The sequence below is a fragment of the Lichenostomus cassidix genome, unplaced genomic scaffold (assembly GCF_008360975.1).
Source record: "Lichenostomus cassidix isolate B80296 unplaced genomic scaffold, HeHo_3.0 HiC_scaffold_43, whole genome shotgun sequence".
NCBI classification, from domain to species: domain Eukaryota; kingdom Metazoa; phylum Chordata; class Aves; order Passeriformes; family Meliphagidae; genus Lichenostomus; species Lichenostomus cassidix.
Genome location: NW_028147635.1, coordinates 1,814,754 through 1,831,714, shown reverse-complemented (window position 1 = coordinate 1,831,714; position 16,961 = coordinate 1,814,754). Strand labels below are relative to the sequence as shown.

The following is a 16,961-nucleotide window of genomic DNA, read 5'->3' as shown; positions in this document are numbered from 1 at the left end:
AGAGGAGGCGGGACAGGGAGAGAGGGAGAGGAGGAGCAGGAGAAAGGGACGGAGAGGGTCCTAGAAACTCTTCCTTAGCTGCCGCCGCTGCCGCCGCTGCCGCCGCTGCCGCCGCTGCAACTGAAGCTCCGGGGCCGTTAGTCCGAGTGGCCGTTAGTCCGAGTGGCCGTTTGTCCGAGTGGCCGTTTGTCCGAGTGGCCGTTTGTCCGTTCCCCGCTCGCCCCGCGCGCCCCACGGCCGAGCCCCGCGCGCCCCCGGGGGCAGCCCCTGAGTCTGTCCAAACACGGGAACTTTGCCGTGTTCAGCCCACATCCAGAGGCTTGACTGCTGCACAGTGGCACAGCAATCCCCTTGGCTGCTCTGTGCATTGTCCCTGCTGAGGGTCAAACACTAGCAGAGCACATTCCCTGTCTCTAGAATTCATACCTGAACCAAGCACTGCACTTGTGTCTCCAGCATTGCTTTCCAAGCAGAACGGGGGAAGACAAACTGTGTGTAACTCATGGTATTTCAGAGAGTCTGAAACATGCTAAGTCATAGATCTTCGAGGTGAGATCCATTTGCAATTAATGGCATGGAGAAGTAGTGCAACATGGAAAAGGAGAGCACATAAATAAATAGAGGAAAACATCTCAGATTGTTTCTTTGCATTTTCATTTCACTTCTGGAAAGCTGTTTCAGTTTTCCAGGAATCTTCTCCACAGTCCTGCTTGCTCTTTTCAAGAACCTTTCCTGGAGGGAATGAATTGCAGGAATTATTGGGCTGCACTGGCCCTGGCCGGGTGCCTGGTGCCACCAAAGCCGCTCTGTCACTCTCCTCACAGGTGCAGGACACAGAACCCAGGAGGAAAGGCTTGTGGGCTGGGATAAGGGCAGGGAGAGGTCACTCACTGGTCACTGTCAGGGGCACAACAGACACAAGTTAGGGAAATGAATGGAATTGATTTCCAAGCAATATGAGTATTGCAGTATGAGAAGGAGAACTAAAACAAGCCCTGACAAAACAGCTTCCCCACCCCTTCCTCCTTCCCAGGCTCCCAGCCTCCACCTGCAGTCCCTCCTCTGCTCTCTCTGCAATTGGAAATTTGTCACCAGCCACAAACTTTGCTTTAGCCTCATCTCGGGATCCCTTCCTGGAGAGGAAGAACTTTCCCCAACAGAGATTTAGAGTGCAGCAGCCTTTAAAGCTCAGGGTGTTTCCCCCTTTGCATGGAGCCAGTGGATCTGCTGGCCCCTGGGCAAGGCCTGGCAGAGCAGGTGGAACCTGGGTCCTGCTGCAGGAGCTGGGGGAGCTCCAGGACTCGCTCTGGCCGCTGGGGCAGCCACAACACAAGCCGTTCCCAGCCAGGAGCCGAGGGCTCCGTGTGGCTCTGCAGGACCTTGTCCCTGGGGCTCGTCTGGATCAGCGCAGGCAGCTGGGCTGCACTTGGCTTCCTTTGTGTCCCTGCTTCCCCTGGGACAGCAGCTGCCCAGCGCCGAGGGGACAGCAATGGCACCGGGGCAGTTTGGGGTGAGGTTCAGTGTCTGTGCCTGGCAGAAATCCCAAATCCTTCCCGAAGGAGCAGAGAGTGCTGACAGAGCACAGGATGCTCTGCTGAGCACGGGATGGACCAGGGGGGATGTGAGACAAGCCGGGATGGCAGTCAGAAATAAAAGGAAGAGGAGGAGCGGACAGGGGAGGAGGAGGAGAGACAGAGGAGGAGGAAGAGCCGGTGGGGAGGAGGGATGGAGGAGGGGGAGCGAGAGGAAGGGGAGGGATAAAGTGGGAGGAGCGGGGAAGAAGAGGAAGGGGAGGGGAGGAGCAGCACGAGAAGCAGGAGAAGGAATCACCACGTGCGTCTATTGTTCTTTGTGTCTGCAACCCTCGGCACAGGAGCATCGCCACCCCGGGACATCCCGCAGGTGAGCGGGCAGGGGGAGCTCGGCCCAAATATCTTGGGCGGTGCCTGCGCTTCTTTTTGGGAGAGGAAGATTTTTGGACTTTGTAGGACGCCAGCACCGAGCCCCAGATATCTTTGGTTGCTCCTGGGAGGGTTGGGTTTTTCTGTGTACATTTCGGGGGTGGGGGGAGGGGACTGGGGCGGATGTTTGGATCTTGCAGGACTCCAATTGAGAGTCGCAAATGCCCCTTGGGGGAATACTGGGGAGTCCCCTAGACACGAGTTTTTCGGGGGTCCCAGTGCCGGCTGCCGGGAAAGATGGGATGGGATGGGATGAGGCCCGGGAAGGGTTGGATGTGGATTGGGGTGTGGGATGAAGTCTGGGGGAGGGGGATGGGTGGGATGAGGCCTGGGATGAGGCAGCCAAAGGTTGGGGGTGATGAAGCCGGGGGGACCCCACTCCTTAGGGGCTTGCGGGGTATCCGGCAGCTGTGAGGGAGTTTTGGGGTACCCCTGATCCTTCGGGGGTGGCAGCTGGGGGACACGTGGCTCCGGAACCTCTGGACCCCATCTGCGCCCCCCCTCGCCCCCAGCGCCCCCCGGAGCGGAATTTGGGGAGGGGGGAGGTGGGGGGCGCCCAGGCCGGGCCCCCCTTGCTGTCCCGGCAACTGGGGGCCGAGTGCGGGGGGAGCTCCGCAGGCATTGCCCGGCCCTGCCCGGCACGGCTGATGCCGCCCGCCCGCGCTGCGCACTGCTCCGGACTGGTGCTGCCAGTGCCGCGCGGGGCGGGGCCGCTTTGGGGACCCCCCAGGGCAGAGCGCTTTGGGCACTCCCACAGCATCTTTGAGAAGGGGGAACCCCAGAACCCCAAAGATAGGAGGCTGGAAAGGGGGAACTCCTGGGAGGCTTTTTCTGAACTCATTCCTGATTTTAGGAGGATTTTATGGACACCAAACACCCAGTGACTTCTAGAGATAGACTTCGGCCACAGGAACCCCCAACCCAAAGCACTCACACATTTGTTTTTTTACCCAAAGGAGGATTTCAAATTCCCAAAACTTGGCTGAATGGAGAAGGTGGCGGTGAGGAAGAGGAAGATGCCCCAGGACAGCCAGGCAGGTGAGGAGGAAGTCACTGCCCCTTTCCCCATCTCTTCTCCTCCATCTCCCAGCCCAGCATCACCCCTGGCTGGAGGACAGCCCTGCTGTCAATGCTGTCCTGCTGGGGATGGATTGTGGGGATCTCTTTCCCCTTCCCTCTGGCACAGAGGCAAATCCCAAGTCCTCCCCTTGTCCTTCCTCATCCAGGCACTGAGCTGAGGGTGGAGACCAGGGAGGAGAAATCCTTGCAGCAGAACCTCATGGAAGATGCCACTTTGAGGAGCTCCATGAGACAGCAATTCAACAGACAGGAAAAGCCCCAGAGATGCTGCACAAGGAGGGGCTGCAAACCCAGCCCAGGGCACTGTGAGGAGCAAAGACCCACCCTGTGCCAGGAAGGCAACCAGTGCTTCAGACAGAGTTCGGACCTTTCTGAACCTGTTTGTCCATGAATAGGTTCATGATGGAGAGAAGCCCCACAAGTGCTTGGAATGTGGGAAGAGCTTCAGCAAGAGCTCCCAGCTGATCTGTCACAAGAGGATCCACACCGGGGAGAGGCTCTACGAGTGTTCCAAGTGTGGGAAGAGGTTTCAGACCAGCTCCAGTCTCCTCAGTCATCAGCAGATTCACACAGAGGAGAGGCCCTTCCGCTGCCCTGAGTGCAAGAAGGGCTTCAGGCACAACTCCCACCTCGTAACCCACCAGAAGATCCACACTGGGGAGAGGCCCTATGAGTGTTTTGAGTGTGGGAAGAGGTTTCCAACCAGCTCAGAACTCCTCAGTCATCTGTGGATTCACACAGAGGAGAGGCCCTTCCACTGCCCTGGGTGCAAGAAGGGCTTCATGCTCAACTCCACCCTCATCATCCACCAGTGCATCCACACCAGGGAGAGACCCTATGAGTGTGGGGAATGTGGGATGAGCTTCAGCCAGAGCTCCTCCCTGATCTACCACCAGAGGATCCACACAGGGAAGAGGCCCTATGAGTGTCCCAAGTGTGGCAGGAGCTTCACCAGGAGCTCTCACTTGACCCAACACCGGCGGAGTCACCGGTAAGGGAAGCCCTGCGAGTGCCTTCAGTGCAGGAAGAGCTTCATGCACTGCTTCAGCTTCATCCACCAACTGGATGACACACATTGGGAAGAGCCCTTGTGACCCTCACTCCCAGTGACCCATGCTGGGAAGACACCTGGCTGGTGGATTTCACGTCCTCCTGATTCCCTGCAGCCACCTGGACAAACACAGGGGCAGGAACATCCATTGGGACTCAGATCGACATCGGAAATTCATTGGGAAGAGCTGATTTAATAATGGTACATCCCCTAAAAAATGTCACATGCTGTGTCCAATTGTTTCTTCTGGTGGCATCAAGCAACTCTGGATGATCCTGGATGTATTTTCTAACCTAAATAATTTCCTTCTTCATCCTGTCAAAACAACCAAAATTGGGGTAAAATGAAAGAAATGAAACAAAAAGATCTAAAGCTGCACCATTTTCCTGGGATTTGTGGGTGACTTTGGGGTTTAGGGGGATATTCAGGAAGATTTGGGTGTTCTGGGGCTGCCCAGGCTGGGGGATAGGACCATGATCTCATAGTTGTGCCAGCATAATATGTCCAGTTGAGCCCATCTGTTCTCCAGGAATTCTGCTTGTCTGTCCCAGTCCATGGCCTGGGTCTCCCCATGTGGGGTGTGCCCCCCAAAGTGCCCAAATCACTGCTGAAGTGCCCAAGCTGCTCCCAGCTGTGGATGATCCTGTCCACCAACCTCTCCTGGTCAGTGTCATGGGGGCTGGGAGGGGGTTTAGGGGATTCTGAGGGGATTGGGAGAGACTTTTGTGGCTCTTGGGACCTCTTGTGGTACTGTGAGGGGGATTGGCAGAGTTCTTGAGGAAGTTTTGGGGTCCTGGGCAGGCTGTGTGGTTTGGAGCGAATTTGGGTGGGTCTTGGGGAAGATGGAAAGGGTTTTGGTGGCTCTTAGGGCCATTTATATTGCAGGGAGTGGTTTGGGGGGATCCTAGGAGAAGCTGTGGGGTGGTTTGAAAGGTCTGGGAGTGGCTAGGGGGCTGGGAGGGGGTTTGAGGCAGTTGTGATCCCCCAGACCCCCAAAGCTGCCACCACACACTCCCCACAAGATGCTGCCAAGGTTCAGGGGCTCCATGTTAGGGTTCATCCTCCTGGTGCTACGGGGGAAGGTGAGGGGGAATTCCCAGGGGTCATGTGTGTCCCCTAGAGCATGTGTGACCCCCCATCCCAGTGTCACCTCCTTTTCCCTCCCCACAGGGCTCCTGACCCAGCTCCTGCTTCCCTGGGAGGGAATTTGGGGAGGGGGCAGAGGGGGTGCACAGCCCCCGCTGGGGGATGACCCTGAGCCAGTGCCCTTTGTTTAGCACCAACCTGGGCTTGGGGCTGCAGGAGGAACAGAGCTGATCTGTCTGCTCTGCCTGCTGGGGCCACCTGAGCCCGTGGAGAACTCCTCTTTTCTTTAAGCATTTTCTTTGGGTATTAGGATGTAAATATAGAATGTGTTCTAATACACAGACTCTCAGGATCTTTCTTTCGGTACCCAATGTCTGCAGGGCGGAGGGGAAGAGGGGGGAAAAGGGTGCTTGTGCTCAGCAGGTTGCCTGGGTGTGCAGTGTGGAATGGAAAGTGGCCAGAAGCCCCTTGGCCTTTGGTGGTTCTGCTGAAGCCTTAACGCTTGCACCAGAGCAGGTGGGCAGAGGCTGGAGCTGTGGGGATCCCTGCAAGGCTGTGCCTGGAGATGGCCACAAGCCCTCTGCCAGCCAGGAAGCGCCAGCTGTGTCCTGCCCGTGTGCTGCTGGCTGGATTGCCAAGGGCTCCGAGGTGCCTCTTGCTGCGGCTCCTCTGGAGCTCCAGCGGGGCTGTGCCACTGCCAGGCAGGATGGCCGGGCTGGGGCAGACCCTGAGGGGACAGGGCGGTGGGAGGCTGGGAAGGGATGAGGTGCTGCACAGGCACTGAACAGGACGAGGCAGTGGGAAGGCAGGAGGGGGATGTGTGAGAGGTTGGGGACAGGAGGCCCCTGAGGGGCTGGGGTGCTGGGAAGCCCTGAGGAACTGGGGGTCAGAGGCCAGAAGCAGCCCCCAGGCAGCCGCTTTGTTCCTGCCACCCAGCTGCTCCGGTGCTTCCCCAAGTCATCTCCCTCAGCAGATGGCTGGAGGGACCCCCAAATCAGGCATGTATCCCTGGTCCTGGCCTTTCAGAGCTGTGGGCCCAGGAGCTGTGGGGCTGGGCGTGTGCCCTCCCTGTCCTCCAGACTGGGCCCCAGCCCCTCAGCCTTAGGCCGTGCACTCCACTGCCTGGCTACTGAACCTTTGTCCTGTTGGTGGGGGGAGGCTGAGCTCTGTGGCTTTAGGCAAGAGTGAGCAAGAAGAGCAGCAGCTTTGAGCCCGAGAGGGGCCATGAGCAAAGCCCTCTGGGCCAAGGGCATTCCTGGCATTCCTGGGGCATGGATACTAGAGAGTGCAGTGGGCACCTTCAGGGTGCCATGGCTGGCTTTGTGCTGGGCGACCTCCCTGAAAGCAGGGCTGGGGCTTGTGCAGCTCATTGGAGTCTGTTTGGAGTGCTGTTATGGAGGGAGATTTCAAAGTGCACCTCATCAATTTTATCTTTAATCAAATGAGTATTTTTTTATTTTTCAGTTCAATGAAAAGGTGATAGAAGCATTCCCCAAATGACCTTGATGCTAAATGTCTCCTTAGGAGGTCTGGGCATGTAGAAGAATGAATCTCTTGTGGGCTGACCCTGTTTGGACAACCTGCTCCTCATCCCCAACCTCACCATGTCTGACATCGCCCACCCAGGACTGACATCCCAAAATATATTTTAAAAATAATGTAATTTATGCTTTTTTATTAGTATTCAATTCATATTTCAATGTATTAATTGTATATATTTCTTACTGAAAGGAATGAGAAGGAAGTGTCTTTATAAACAAACTGGGCCTGCTGATAGATAAAGCCAGATACTGAGAGAGAGAAGAAACAATGGGAAGGAATTCCATAGGAATTCCTCTGGTTGACTTACCCAAGACTTTAACAAGACTGTCTTAAATCCCTGAATTTAACTAAAAGAACAGAGACATAAGGAAAAGAAGAAGGCTGGGGGAATGTATCTTAGAAGAGGATGTGTATTAGGCAATTAGGGAAGTCTGTACCTCTCGAGTACCTTAGCCACTGGGGAAAGAGAGAGGGAACTGTGATCAGGAAATCAGGATAAAAAGAGGCTGTGTCCTCTAGCAATTTGAGAGACCCCATGGGAAATGCCCATGACCTCTCCCTTTATTAATGAATAAAGTTACAGGACTCCTCTGTCTCCTTTTTGGACATAAACCTCTGGTGTTTGTGGATTAATTTTCCTGACACTTCCAAGACCTGACCACCCTTTCCTGGCCAACCTGAACCTCCTCTGGCACAGCTTGAGGCCCTTTCCTCTTGTCCTGTCACTTCATGTCTGGGAGCAGAGCCCAACCCCACCTGGCTACAACCTCCTGTCAGGGAGTACAGCAGGATTCTTCCTTTTCTAGACCCTCTCCTCCTCTTTGCTTTCCAAAACCAAACAGGAATCACTGAAGGATGACAAAGAAATGCCAAATCAGGATTTGGGATTGCATGTTCATGCATTTCTTCTCTCTGCAGGGACAACCAAGTGTCTCCTTCCTCCCTTGCCCAATATCCAATAGCAGAGGGTCCATGGGCCAACATTCCTCTCTTTGGGAACACCAGGAGGGAAATTTGATGGCTTATGCAATCCTGAGAGAAGGCAGGAATTCTCATCTCCTTCTTTACCATACCAAAGGAGACTCAGGCAGTGTGAAAAGGATTTGTTGTTGGTGGAGATGCCCTGCAGTGCTCCAGCCCAGAGCAGAGACTCCAGGGACATCAGGTGTGTCACACCTGCAGGTTGGCACTTCAAAGCAGTGTAAGGACTTGGGAAATTTGAGTAAAAATAGATTACCTAGAACCACACCTAATCTGTCTTCTATCACTCACTGCACTTAGATATACATTCGTGGGAATCTTGTGAAAACAGGAGTAAATCTGACTTTACTACTTCTGTGCTATAATGCAGTGTTGAAAAGGAGCAATGCTTTTATGCACACACATGTACACACACGCCTAAAGCATGTGAATCCTCTGGTACTTCCACATTTATTCTGAAGCTTTGTATCCAATTGCTGATTTATTCCAGATGTTGCTCATTTTAATTCAATGTTTGCAAAACAAAGCAAATCAGAGGAAACAAAAAATTTAGAAGTTTAAAATCCAAGAACCACTGATAAAACTGCAGAAGAAAGATTTTTATAGTATAGCATTTTTCATATGGAATCTTTTGCCAGTCGACATGTTACTCCTAAGTCTTAACGCCTTTTTAAACACACCTATTTATAATAATTTCTTTTTAATATTTATTATGCCTTTTGAACCCCATGTACAACGGACTAATGCAATCAGAAGAAATTTTCTATCCCAAACAGACTTAAAAAATAGTTTCTTTATCCCAAAGACACCAAACCCCGAGTGTTTGGCGTCCCATCTCACACGACCGGTCCCGGTATCTCCCCAGGGGATTTCTGCTCTGGGGCAGCCGAGTGGCGATGTTCACACACCGAGCACAGCCATTCGGGCCGGTGTCCGAAGGCACGCGGAACTGCACGTACTTTGTTTAGCAGCACAGTCTCTCTTTATTCTCTCTCTCCTTATTCTCTCTCTCCCCTCACAGCCGAGCAGGGCTGGCGGGAGCCGCGCTCCCCTCAGCGCCCCTGAGCAATGGCGGCAGCAATGGCGGCGCCGCTCCCTCAGCGCCGCCCCGGCCCCGGCAGGCAGGGAGCCCTCGGCAGCGCCCTGGGGGCAGCAGGACCGAGCCCCGGCCCCGGGCTGTGTCCCCGTGGCGCCGCAGAGCCCAGGCCACACACGGGCAGGGCACTCGGCGCCATCGCCCCCAGCCCCGCAGCCCCTTTGGAACCCGGCCCGGGGCTCGCCCTGCCTCCTCCAAGGCCCTGCTGGGCTCCAGCTGTTGCTCAGGGCTCTGTGGGGATCTTGTGCTCGGCCCGAGCGGGCTTTGTTTGCAGCCCGGGCTGCTGAGGGTCAGCCGTGAAATGTCCCTGCAGGGCACTTTTTATGGGATCAGCCCGGTGCTTCCTTTGTGCTGTGCCTTGCGCTGCTGTTTTATTCTGCTTTTAGAGCCTGCCTGGGAAGATCAGCCCCCAGGAGAGCAGAACCTGCTGAAAGATCCAACATCCTCACCCTAAGCAAGGGATGGAACAGCACACACTGCTGAAAAGATTCCAGCTGTTCTCAGGCCATACAGAAAGCTGAAACTGTTCAACTTGCTATTTGGTGCTGCATCCGTGTATAAAAGAATGCCCTAAAATGTCAGCTTTCAAGAAAATGTCCTACATTGGTGTTTCCTGTGCTGGTGACAGTCTTTTCAACCCAGCCTTCTGGGGCCTGACCTCTCTGCTGCTGTAGTTCCATGGACAGAGGTTGTTGTCTTTTCCCCCTTGCCATGGGCAGGCTGTGTTCAGCCATCTCCAGGACAGCAGGGCCACATCCCATGTCACTGTGACCTGGCAAGACAAAAACCATCACTCCAAAAGTGCCTCCCTTTCTCCTTCTTCCCAGGCATTTGGCCCTGGTAGTGGGTTTTGCTGCTGGTTGCTGCAGGAGGGAGACCACTGTGACACTTTGGGGCACATGGATCCAAGGAAACCCTTGTGACACTGTGGAGCCTCATGGAACCTGGGGGCCACTGTGACACTGCAGGGCCTTGTGGAACCAAGGAGACCATGGTGACACTGTGGCACCCTGTGGAAACAAATATCCATTGTGACAGTATGGGACCTCATGGAACAAACTGTCCATTGTGACAGTGCAGATGCAAGGAGGCCATGGTCTTGATCATTGTTTATGCAAGGCTTTTGTATTCCTCATGGAATCCAGGAGAGCCTTGTTACACAGCAGAGCTTCATGGAACCAAGGGTCCATGGTGACACTTTGGAACTAAGGAGACCATTGCTGAGAGTACAGAACCTCATGGAACCAAAAGTCTGTGTGACAGAGCAAGGCCTCATGGACTCAAAAATGGCATTATGACACTGTGGGGCCCTATGGAACCAAATATCCACTGGGACACTATGGAACCTCATGGAACCAAGGGATCATTGAGACACAGAAAGGTCTTGTGGAACCAAGGTGTCCAAAGGTCTAAAACATTCCTTGCATGGTTCTGCTTTTAGGAAGGGGAACCTCCTTGGTGGCAGTTTGGACTTGGCACACACTGGAGGAGGGTGTCTGTTTTCAATGGGGAAATTTAGGAGATTTAAACTGCTTTAAAAAAAAAAAAAAAAGGAAAACCTCTGTTTGCCTGTGTGCAGCCAGTTCTCCAAGGAAAGCAGTCCACAAGTAAGTGAGGAGAGACAGGATGGGGTTTGGGAATGGGGAGCAAGGGTGACCACACTGTGTCAGACCTCAAAGCACAGCTTCTCTGACCAGGCCAGACCTCCAAAAACCAAAAGCCAAAGTCCTTTGAAAAACCTGCAGTCCCTGTGAGCATTAAGAAGCCTCCCAGGGCCATTCCTGCCAAAGGCTCCCCAGGACTCCTTCCAGCAGATCCTCGAGGCCACTGGGATGTGAGGTGGGGATGTTGAGGGCAGGACAAGGGGGTGACAGTGCCCAGCCTTGCTGGGGCTGTGCCAGGAGGGCCCAGTGCCTCAGGACAAGGTGTTTCCTCACAGCCCTTGGTAGCAGAGACAGTGCTGTTCCCAAGGGCACAAAGACTTGGCTTCTCTTTGTCCCCACGTGTCATCCCTGTGTCCAATTTCCTCCTCCAACTGGGACATGGGAACACTTTCTCAGTTGTGTCCCTCAGTGGGACCCATTTATGGTATTAGGAACTTTGGAGTTCAATTCTGCCTTTGAATACTTGAGAGGTTTCTGCAACTCCCTCTCAGGGACTGATGTTCAGGGCCTGAGCACCAAAGCCCCACGAGGGTCATTCAAGTCCCTGTGCTGTTGCTGTGCTGCTGAGCTGGGCTGGGCTCCTGGCACAGAGGAGCTCCTGGCAAGCGGCAGCACTGCAGAGAGACAGCTCTGCCCAGGAGCAGCTCCTGTGCACAGCCCAGCAGGGCTGGGGCACTGCCAGGCCATCTCAGGGACACCAGCAGGGCACACCCAGAGCTCACAGGTGCTCAGCATTGGCAGGGGCTGTGCCATGGCCCAGAGGGGGCTGTGTCATAGCCATGGGCACCTCTGGGGCTGTGTCAGAGAGCCACAGAGCAGCTGTGATGTCAGAAACGAGCTGTGTGACATCACAGATTGGGTTGTGTGAGGTCATGGAGGAGCTATGGCATCATAGAGGGGACTGTGTGACATTACAGAGCAGGCTGTGACATCATAGGGTGGCTGTATGTCACAGATTGCTGTGACATCAAAGAGTGGGTTGAGACGTCACACAGCTGGCTGTGATATAATAGACTGGGCAGGATGTAATGTCACATAGTCGTGATGTGACATCATAGAGCAGGCTGTGACACAGAGTAGGTTGTGACATCACAGAAAGAGGGCTGTGCGGTCGCAGAGAAGACTGCCATTGTAGAGGGTGGCTCTGTCTGACATCAGAGAGCAGGCTGTGACAGCACAGTGTGGCTTTGTGCAATCATGGAGTCAGCTGTGTGATGTCACATAGGAGGCTGTGAAATCACAGATTGGGTTGTGATGTCACAGGGTTACTGGGTGACATCTCAGATGGGTTGTGACATCACAGTGTACATTGTGATGTCACAGAATGGTGATGTGACACCGGAGGGCAGATTGTTTGACATCACAGCATGAACTGTGACATCACAGAATGGGCTGTGAAATCACAGAATGGCTCTGTGACATCCCAGGGTGGCTGTGTGACATCACTGGGAAAGTCACTCTGCCCCAGCCCCCTCTCACAGTTCCCCCAGGCAAGTCCAACGCTGCTCGTGCACAGCAGGGTCCCCTGTCCCCCCAGGTCCCCCCTGCCCCCCAGTGCCACAGCCTCCCCCAGAGGATGTTCCACGAGATTGACCCCCAGAGCCTGACACGAGGACAGGGGGGACAGGGCCCTGGGGGGTGGGACAGGGAGACAGGGACCCCCCGGCAGTGTCCCTGTGTCCCCAAGGCGAGAGCCTGGCCCAGGGCTCCTTCACCCTCTTATGAACGAGGACTTGAGAGCACTTAAAAAATCCCCAGCAAAGGGATCAGCAAAAACCAGATTTAATATTAAGCAACAGCACAACAAAGTTCCTTGGCAAGAATCACTCTCCTCCTGACTGGACATTTGAGGCACACCAGGGGAAAAAAGCAACAAGAACACCAAGCAAATCCACAAATCCAGTCAATCAAATCAGAAATGAACCAAGAACTGTCCGTGTGTGTGTGTGTGTGTGTGTGTGTGTGTGTTTGTGACAAAAGGACAGTGAGGCCAAGGATAAAAGGAATACAGCCTGAAAGCTTAACAGCCCTCAAACTTAAAAGAGCTTTAATTTTACTTTAACCTTAACATCTGCCTTAAACTTACCAACTTATCAAAAGAACAACCCTCAGCATCATTTCACTTAGCTCATGCCTTATGACTGAACCTCACTTACAGGCTTAACTCACTCAGATATCCAAGGCACTTCAACACCTCCCAGAGCAGCATTTCTCCCCCATTTCCAGAGCACAGGCACACGTGTGTGCACACAGACAGACACAGGCAGTGCCAGGGAGCTGTCAGAAATTGCCCTGGAGGGCAGGGAAATGCTCACTGCAGATGCTTTTGCATCTCCCCAGCAGGCGAAGGGTTGAGCCTGGAGGAGTGGGGGGATCGGCCCAGGGTCCCTCGTTGTTCGGGGATGCCCCGAGTGCAGCAAACGGGAGAGTTCCTGGCTCGGAGAGGCCCCACTCAGAGGGAGCTCACTGCTCCAGGAGAGCTCCAAGGGGCTCCTTTTGGAGCCCTGTTGATAGGACCCAAAGTGATGGGCTTTAGTCACAGCAATGTTTCATCCTGGCTGCACTTCGCATCAACAGCTTTCTCTGACACTGTGAGAACAGGGATGTTGTGCCACTGAGGGAAGAAAAACAGTTCCCAAGGCTGCTCCTAAAGAAAGCAGGAGCTGGTTGGACAGCAGCAGTGCCTGGGAGCAGACAGTGTTTGTGATCAGCTGCAGAGGAGCTGAGCCCAGGGGCTGTTGGCCAAGGCTGAGGCCTAACGAGCATTTCTCAGATCCAGGGCTGCCCTGGAAAGGTGGTGGTGGGGATAATTCACACCCTCAGTGTGCTCCCAGTTCCTCCCAGTATTTCCATGTCTGTCCTCCAAGTGCTGCTCACAGCCCTGATCCATGGGGATGGGAATGTCCCGCTCCCTTCCCGGGGCAGTGTCACACCTGAGCCAGGTGTGCAGGGCAGGACCTTGCCCTGACGCCAAGCACTGTCCCATCTGCAGGATCTGCTTCCCTTCAGCCTCTTCCTCCTGGAGCCCCAAGCCCAGGTTGGTGCTAAACAAAGGGCACTGGCTCAGGGTCATCCCCCGGTGGGGGCTGTGCACCCCCTCTGCCCCCTCCACAAATTCCCTACTGGGGGGAGCAGGAGCTGGGTCAGGAGCCCTGTGGGGAGGGAAAAGGGGGTGACACTGGGATGGGGGGGTCACACACGCTCTGGGGAACACACATGGTCCCTGGGGACACCCTTCACCTTCTCCTGCAGAGCCAGGAGGATGAACACCAACATGGAGCCCCCAAACCCCAGCAGCTCCTTGGGGGGTGGGGTATGGCGGCAGCTTTGGGGATCTGGGTTTGTCATGACCACTCAAAAATCCCCTCCCAGCCCCACAGCCACTCCCAGGCCCCTCAAACCACCCAACAGCTCCTCTTAGGATGCTCCCAAACTACTCCCTGCAATTTAAATGGGCCCAAGAGCCACCATAACCCCATTCCCATCTCCCCCTACACCCACCCAAATTCTCTCCAAGTCACACAGCCCTGCCAGGACCCCAAACCTCTCTCACAGAGCATGCCAAACTCCCTCTCAGCACCACAAATGCCCCCAAAAGCCACAAAAGCCCCTCCCAATAATCCCAGGATTCCCTAAACCCTCTCCCACCTTCCATGGCACCTACCAGAAGAGGCTGGTGAAAAGGAACATCCACAGCTGGGAGCAGCTCAGGCACTTCAGCAGCATTTTGGGCACTTTGGGGGGCACACCCCACATGGGGAGATCCAGGCCAGGGACTGGGACAGAAAACCAGAATTCCTGAACAACAGATGGGCTCAGGTGGACACATTCTGCTGGAACAACTATGAGACTGTTGTCCTGTCCCCCAGCCTGGGCAGCCCCAGAACATCCAAATCCTCATGGATATTCCCCTGAACCCCACATTCACCCCCAAATCAACAATAAAATGGTGCAACTTTAGATCTCTTTGTTTAATTTCTTTATTTTACCTCAGCTTTGGTTGTTCTGACAAGGTGAAGAAGGAAATTATTTAGATTGAAAAAGACCTCCAAGATCATCCAGCATTTCTTGATGCCACCAGAAGAAATAATTACACAGCAGGTAACAATTTTTAGGGTGTAACATTAATAAATCAGCTCTTCCCTATGAATTTCAGATGTCAATCTGAGTCCCGATGGATGTTCCTGCCACTGTGTTTGTCCAGGTGGCCACAGGGAATCAGGAGGCCATGGAAGCCACCAGCCAGGTGTCTTCCCAACCTGAGTATGTTAGTTTTGCTTAGCCCAGAACATCAGCAAGCTCTCTTTAGCATCTAGGGGAAACTTAAACCCTTCAAAAGCTGTTGTGGTAGGCCTGAAGAAGTGGCTGAAGGGTTGGGAGAAAACTCACCCCTGTGCTCATGAGCTGGTTTTGCTTAGCCCAGATTTTGCTACTGGGTGGGGAGGGGCACAAAAATGGCTCCTGTGTGTCCTCTGTGAATGTTCTAGAAGTTTTCACCATGTCCAGCAGAGCCAATCTCTGATGGCTCTGAAGATGATGGACATGCTGCTGGCCAAGTCTGGGCCAATTAGAGATGTTGGTTACACCTCTGGGATATCATATTTAAGACGAAATCAAAACAATGTGAGCAAGCACTTCTTTTTTGACAGAGGATGAGGAGGAGGTGAGAATATGTGAGGGAAAACAACATGGAGGCACCAAGATCAGGGGAGAAGGTGTGGGAGGAGGTGCTCCAGGCACCGGAGCTGACAATCCTCTGCTGGCCGTGGTGAGGACCATGGTGAAGCAGGTTGTCCCCCTGCAGCCCATGGGGTCCACGAGGGGTGCAGAGATCCACCCACAGCCTGTGGGGAGGTGCTCACGCTAGAGGAGCAGGTGGATGCCTGGAGGAAGCTGTGATCCAGTGGGAGTCCAGTGCAGGGAAAGGCCTTGTTCCTTGGGATGGAAACAGCCTGGCCTGGGCTCAGAGCTCTGAACCCTGTGGACAAGAACTCATGGGGCAGCAGATTCCAGTGGCTGCTGCTCGAGAGATCGGACCCATGGCAAAGAAGTTTGCAGAGGACTGTCTCCAGTGGGAGGGACCCATGGCTAAGTAGAGGACTCCTCTCCCTGAACAGTGAAAGAAATTTTGGTCATGGACTGACCAAAAAAACCCCATACCCTGCCCGCCACAACCCCCTGTGCTATTGGTGGGAAAGAGGGAGGGGGGTGAGCAGAGAAACAGTGTATTAAGAGCTTAATTTTAGTTCTAATTTGCCTCCTCTGACTCTGTTTAGGGTTAGGTTACCAATAAATCACTTTGCAACTTTAAGTTCTCAATCTGTTTTACCTTTCAGTGCATCCGGCCCGGTTCATTATCGTGACTCATGAGCCCTCTGTGCGTGTGTGTGTGTGTGTGTTTTAGGGTTTTTTTCCCCTCCCCTCTGCACAGCTGCAGCAGGGGAGAGAAGGGAAAGCAGATTTCACAGGTGCCTGGCATTTGGTCAGGGTCAAACCACAACCCTGGTCACTGGGAGTGTGGGTCACAAGGGCTCTTCCCAGTGAGGGTCCTCCGATGGGAGATGAATACGGAGCAGTGCATGAAGCTCTTCCCCCACTCGGGGCACTCGCAGGGCTTCCCTTACTGGTGCCTCCGTCGGTGTCTGGTCAAGTGAGAGCTCTGGGTGAAGCTCTTCCCACACTCAGGACACTCATAGGGTCTCTCCCCTGTGTGGATGCGCTGGTGCTTGATGAGGTTGGAGTTGCGATTGAAGCCTTTCCTGCAGTCAGGGCAGCGGAAGGGCCTCTCCTCTGTGTGAATCCGTTGGTGCAGGAGGATATTGCAGCTGGTCTGAAACCTCTTCCCACACTCGGAACACTCATAGGGCCTCTCCCCTGTGTGGATCCTCTTGTGACGGATCAGGCTGGAGCTCGTGCAGAAGCTCTTCCCACATTGCCCACACTCATAGGGCCTCTCCCCTGTGTGGATCCTCTGGTGGCAGATCAGGGTGGAGCTGTGGCTGAAGCTCTTCCCACATTGCCCACACTCATAGGGCTTCTCCCCTGTGTGGATCCGCTGGTGGTCCATAAGCTGGGAGATCTTTCTGAAGCTCTTCCCACATTCCCCACACTCGTAGGGCTTCTTAGTCTCAGGAAGCTGCTCAAGAATCTGCAGCTCCGAACTCCGGCTGAAGCTCTTGCCAACTTCCTGGCACAGGGTGGGTCTTTGCTCTTCAGAGCACCCTGGGCTGGGTTTGCAGCCCCTCCTTGTGCAGCATCTCTGGGGATTTTCCTCACAGTTTGATTCCTGGGTCATGGAGCTGCTCAAAGTGGCCTCTTCCATGAGGTTCTGCCGTAAGGACTTGTCCTCCCTGGTCTCTCTCCTCAGCTTGTTGTCTGGGAAAGGAAGGACAAGGAGAGGATTTGGGATTTGCCTCCATGCCAGAGGGAAGGGGAAGGAGATCCCCCCAGTCCATCCCCACCAGGACAGAGTCAGCAGCCGGGTTGTCCTGCAACGAGGG

At 54.3% G+C, this 16,961-nt stretch overlaps 3 protein-coding genes across 4 annotated transcripts in view; 1 reads left to right on the top strand and 2 right to left on the bottom strand.

The window, feature by feature from the left end:
• LOC146421112 (uncharacterized) overlaps positions 1-16,961 on the top strand; it is a 382,384-nt gene that overhangs the window by 188,660 nt on the left and 176,763 nt on the right. The window contains exon 5 of the mRNA XM_085047575.1: positions 3,438-3,567. Coding sequence (XP_084903701.1) covers positions 3,438-3,567 — 130 coding nt within the window. The remainder of the gene's footprint in view (positions 1-3,437; positions 3,568-16,961) is intronic.
• The window catches only part of LOC146421116 (uncharacterized), a 248,287-nt gene that overhangs the window by 103,463 nt on the left and 127,863 nt on the right, over positions 1-16,961 (bottom strand). The window lies entirely within an intron of this gene.
• Positions 15,888-16,961, bottom strand: part of LOC146421118 (uncharacterized) — a 52,662-nt gene continuing 51,588 nt past the window's right edge. For both annotated transcript variants that reach the window (XM_085047609.1, XM_085047610.1), the window contains one exon: positions 15,888-16,836. In XM_085047609.1, the coding sequence (XP_084903735.1) occupies positions 16,082-16,836 (755 nt within the window). In that variant the 3' untranslated portion in view covers positions 15,888-16,081. The remainder of the gene's footprint in view (positions 16,837-16,961) is intronic.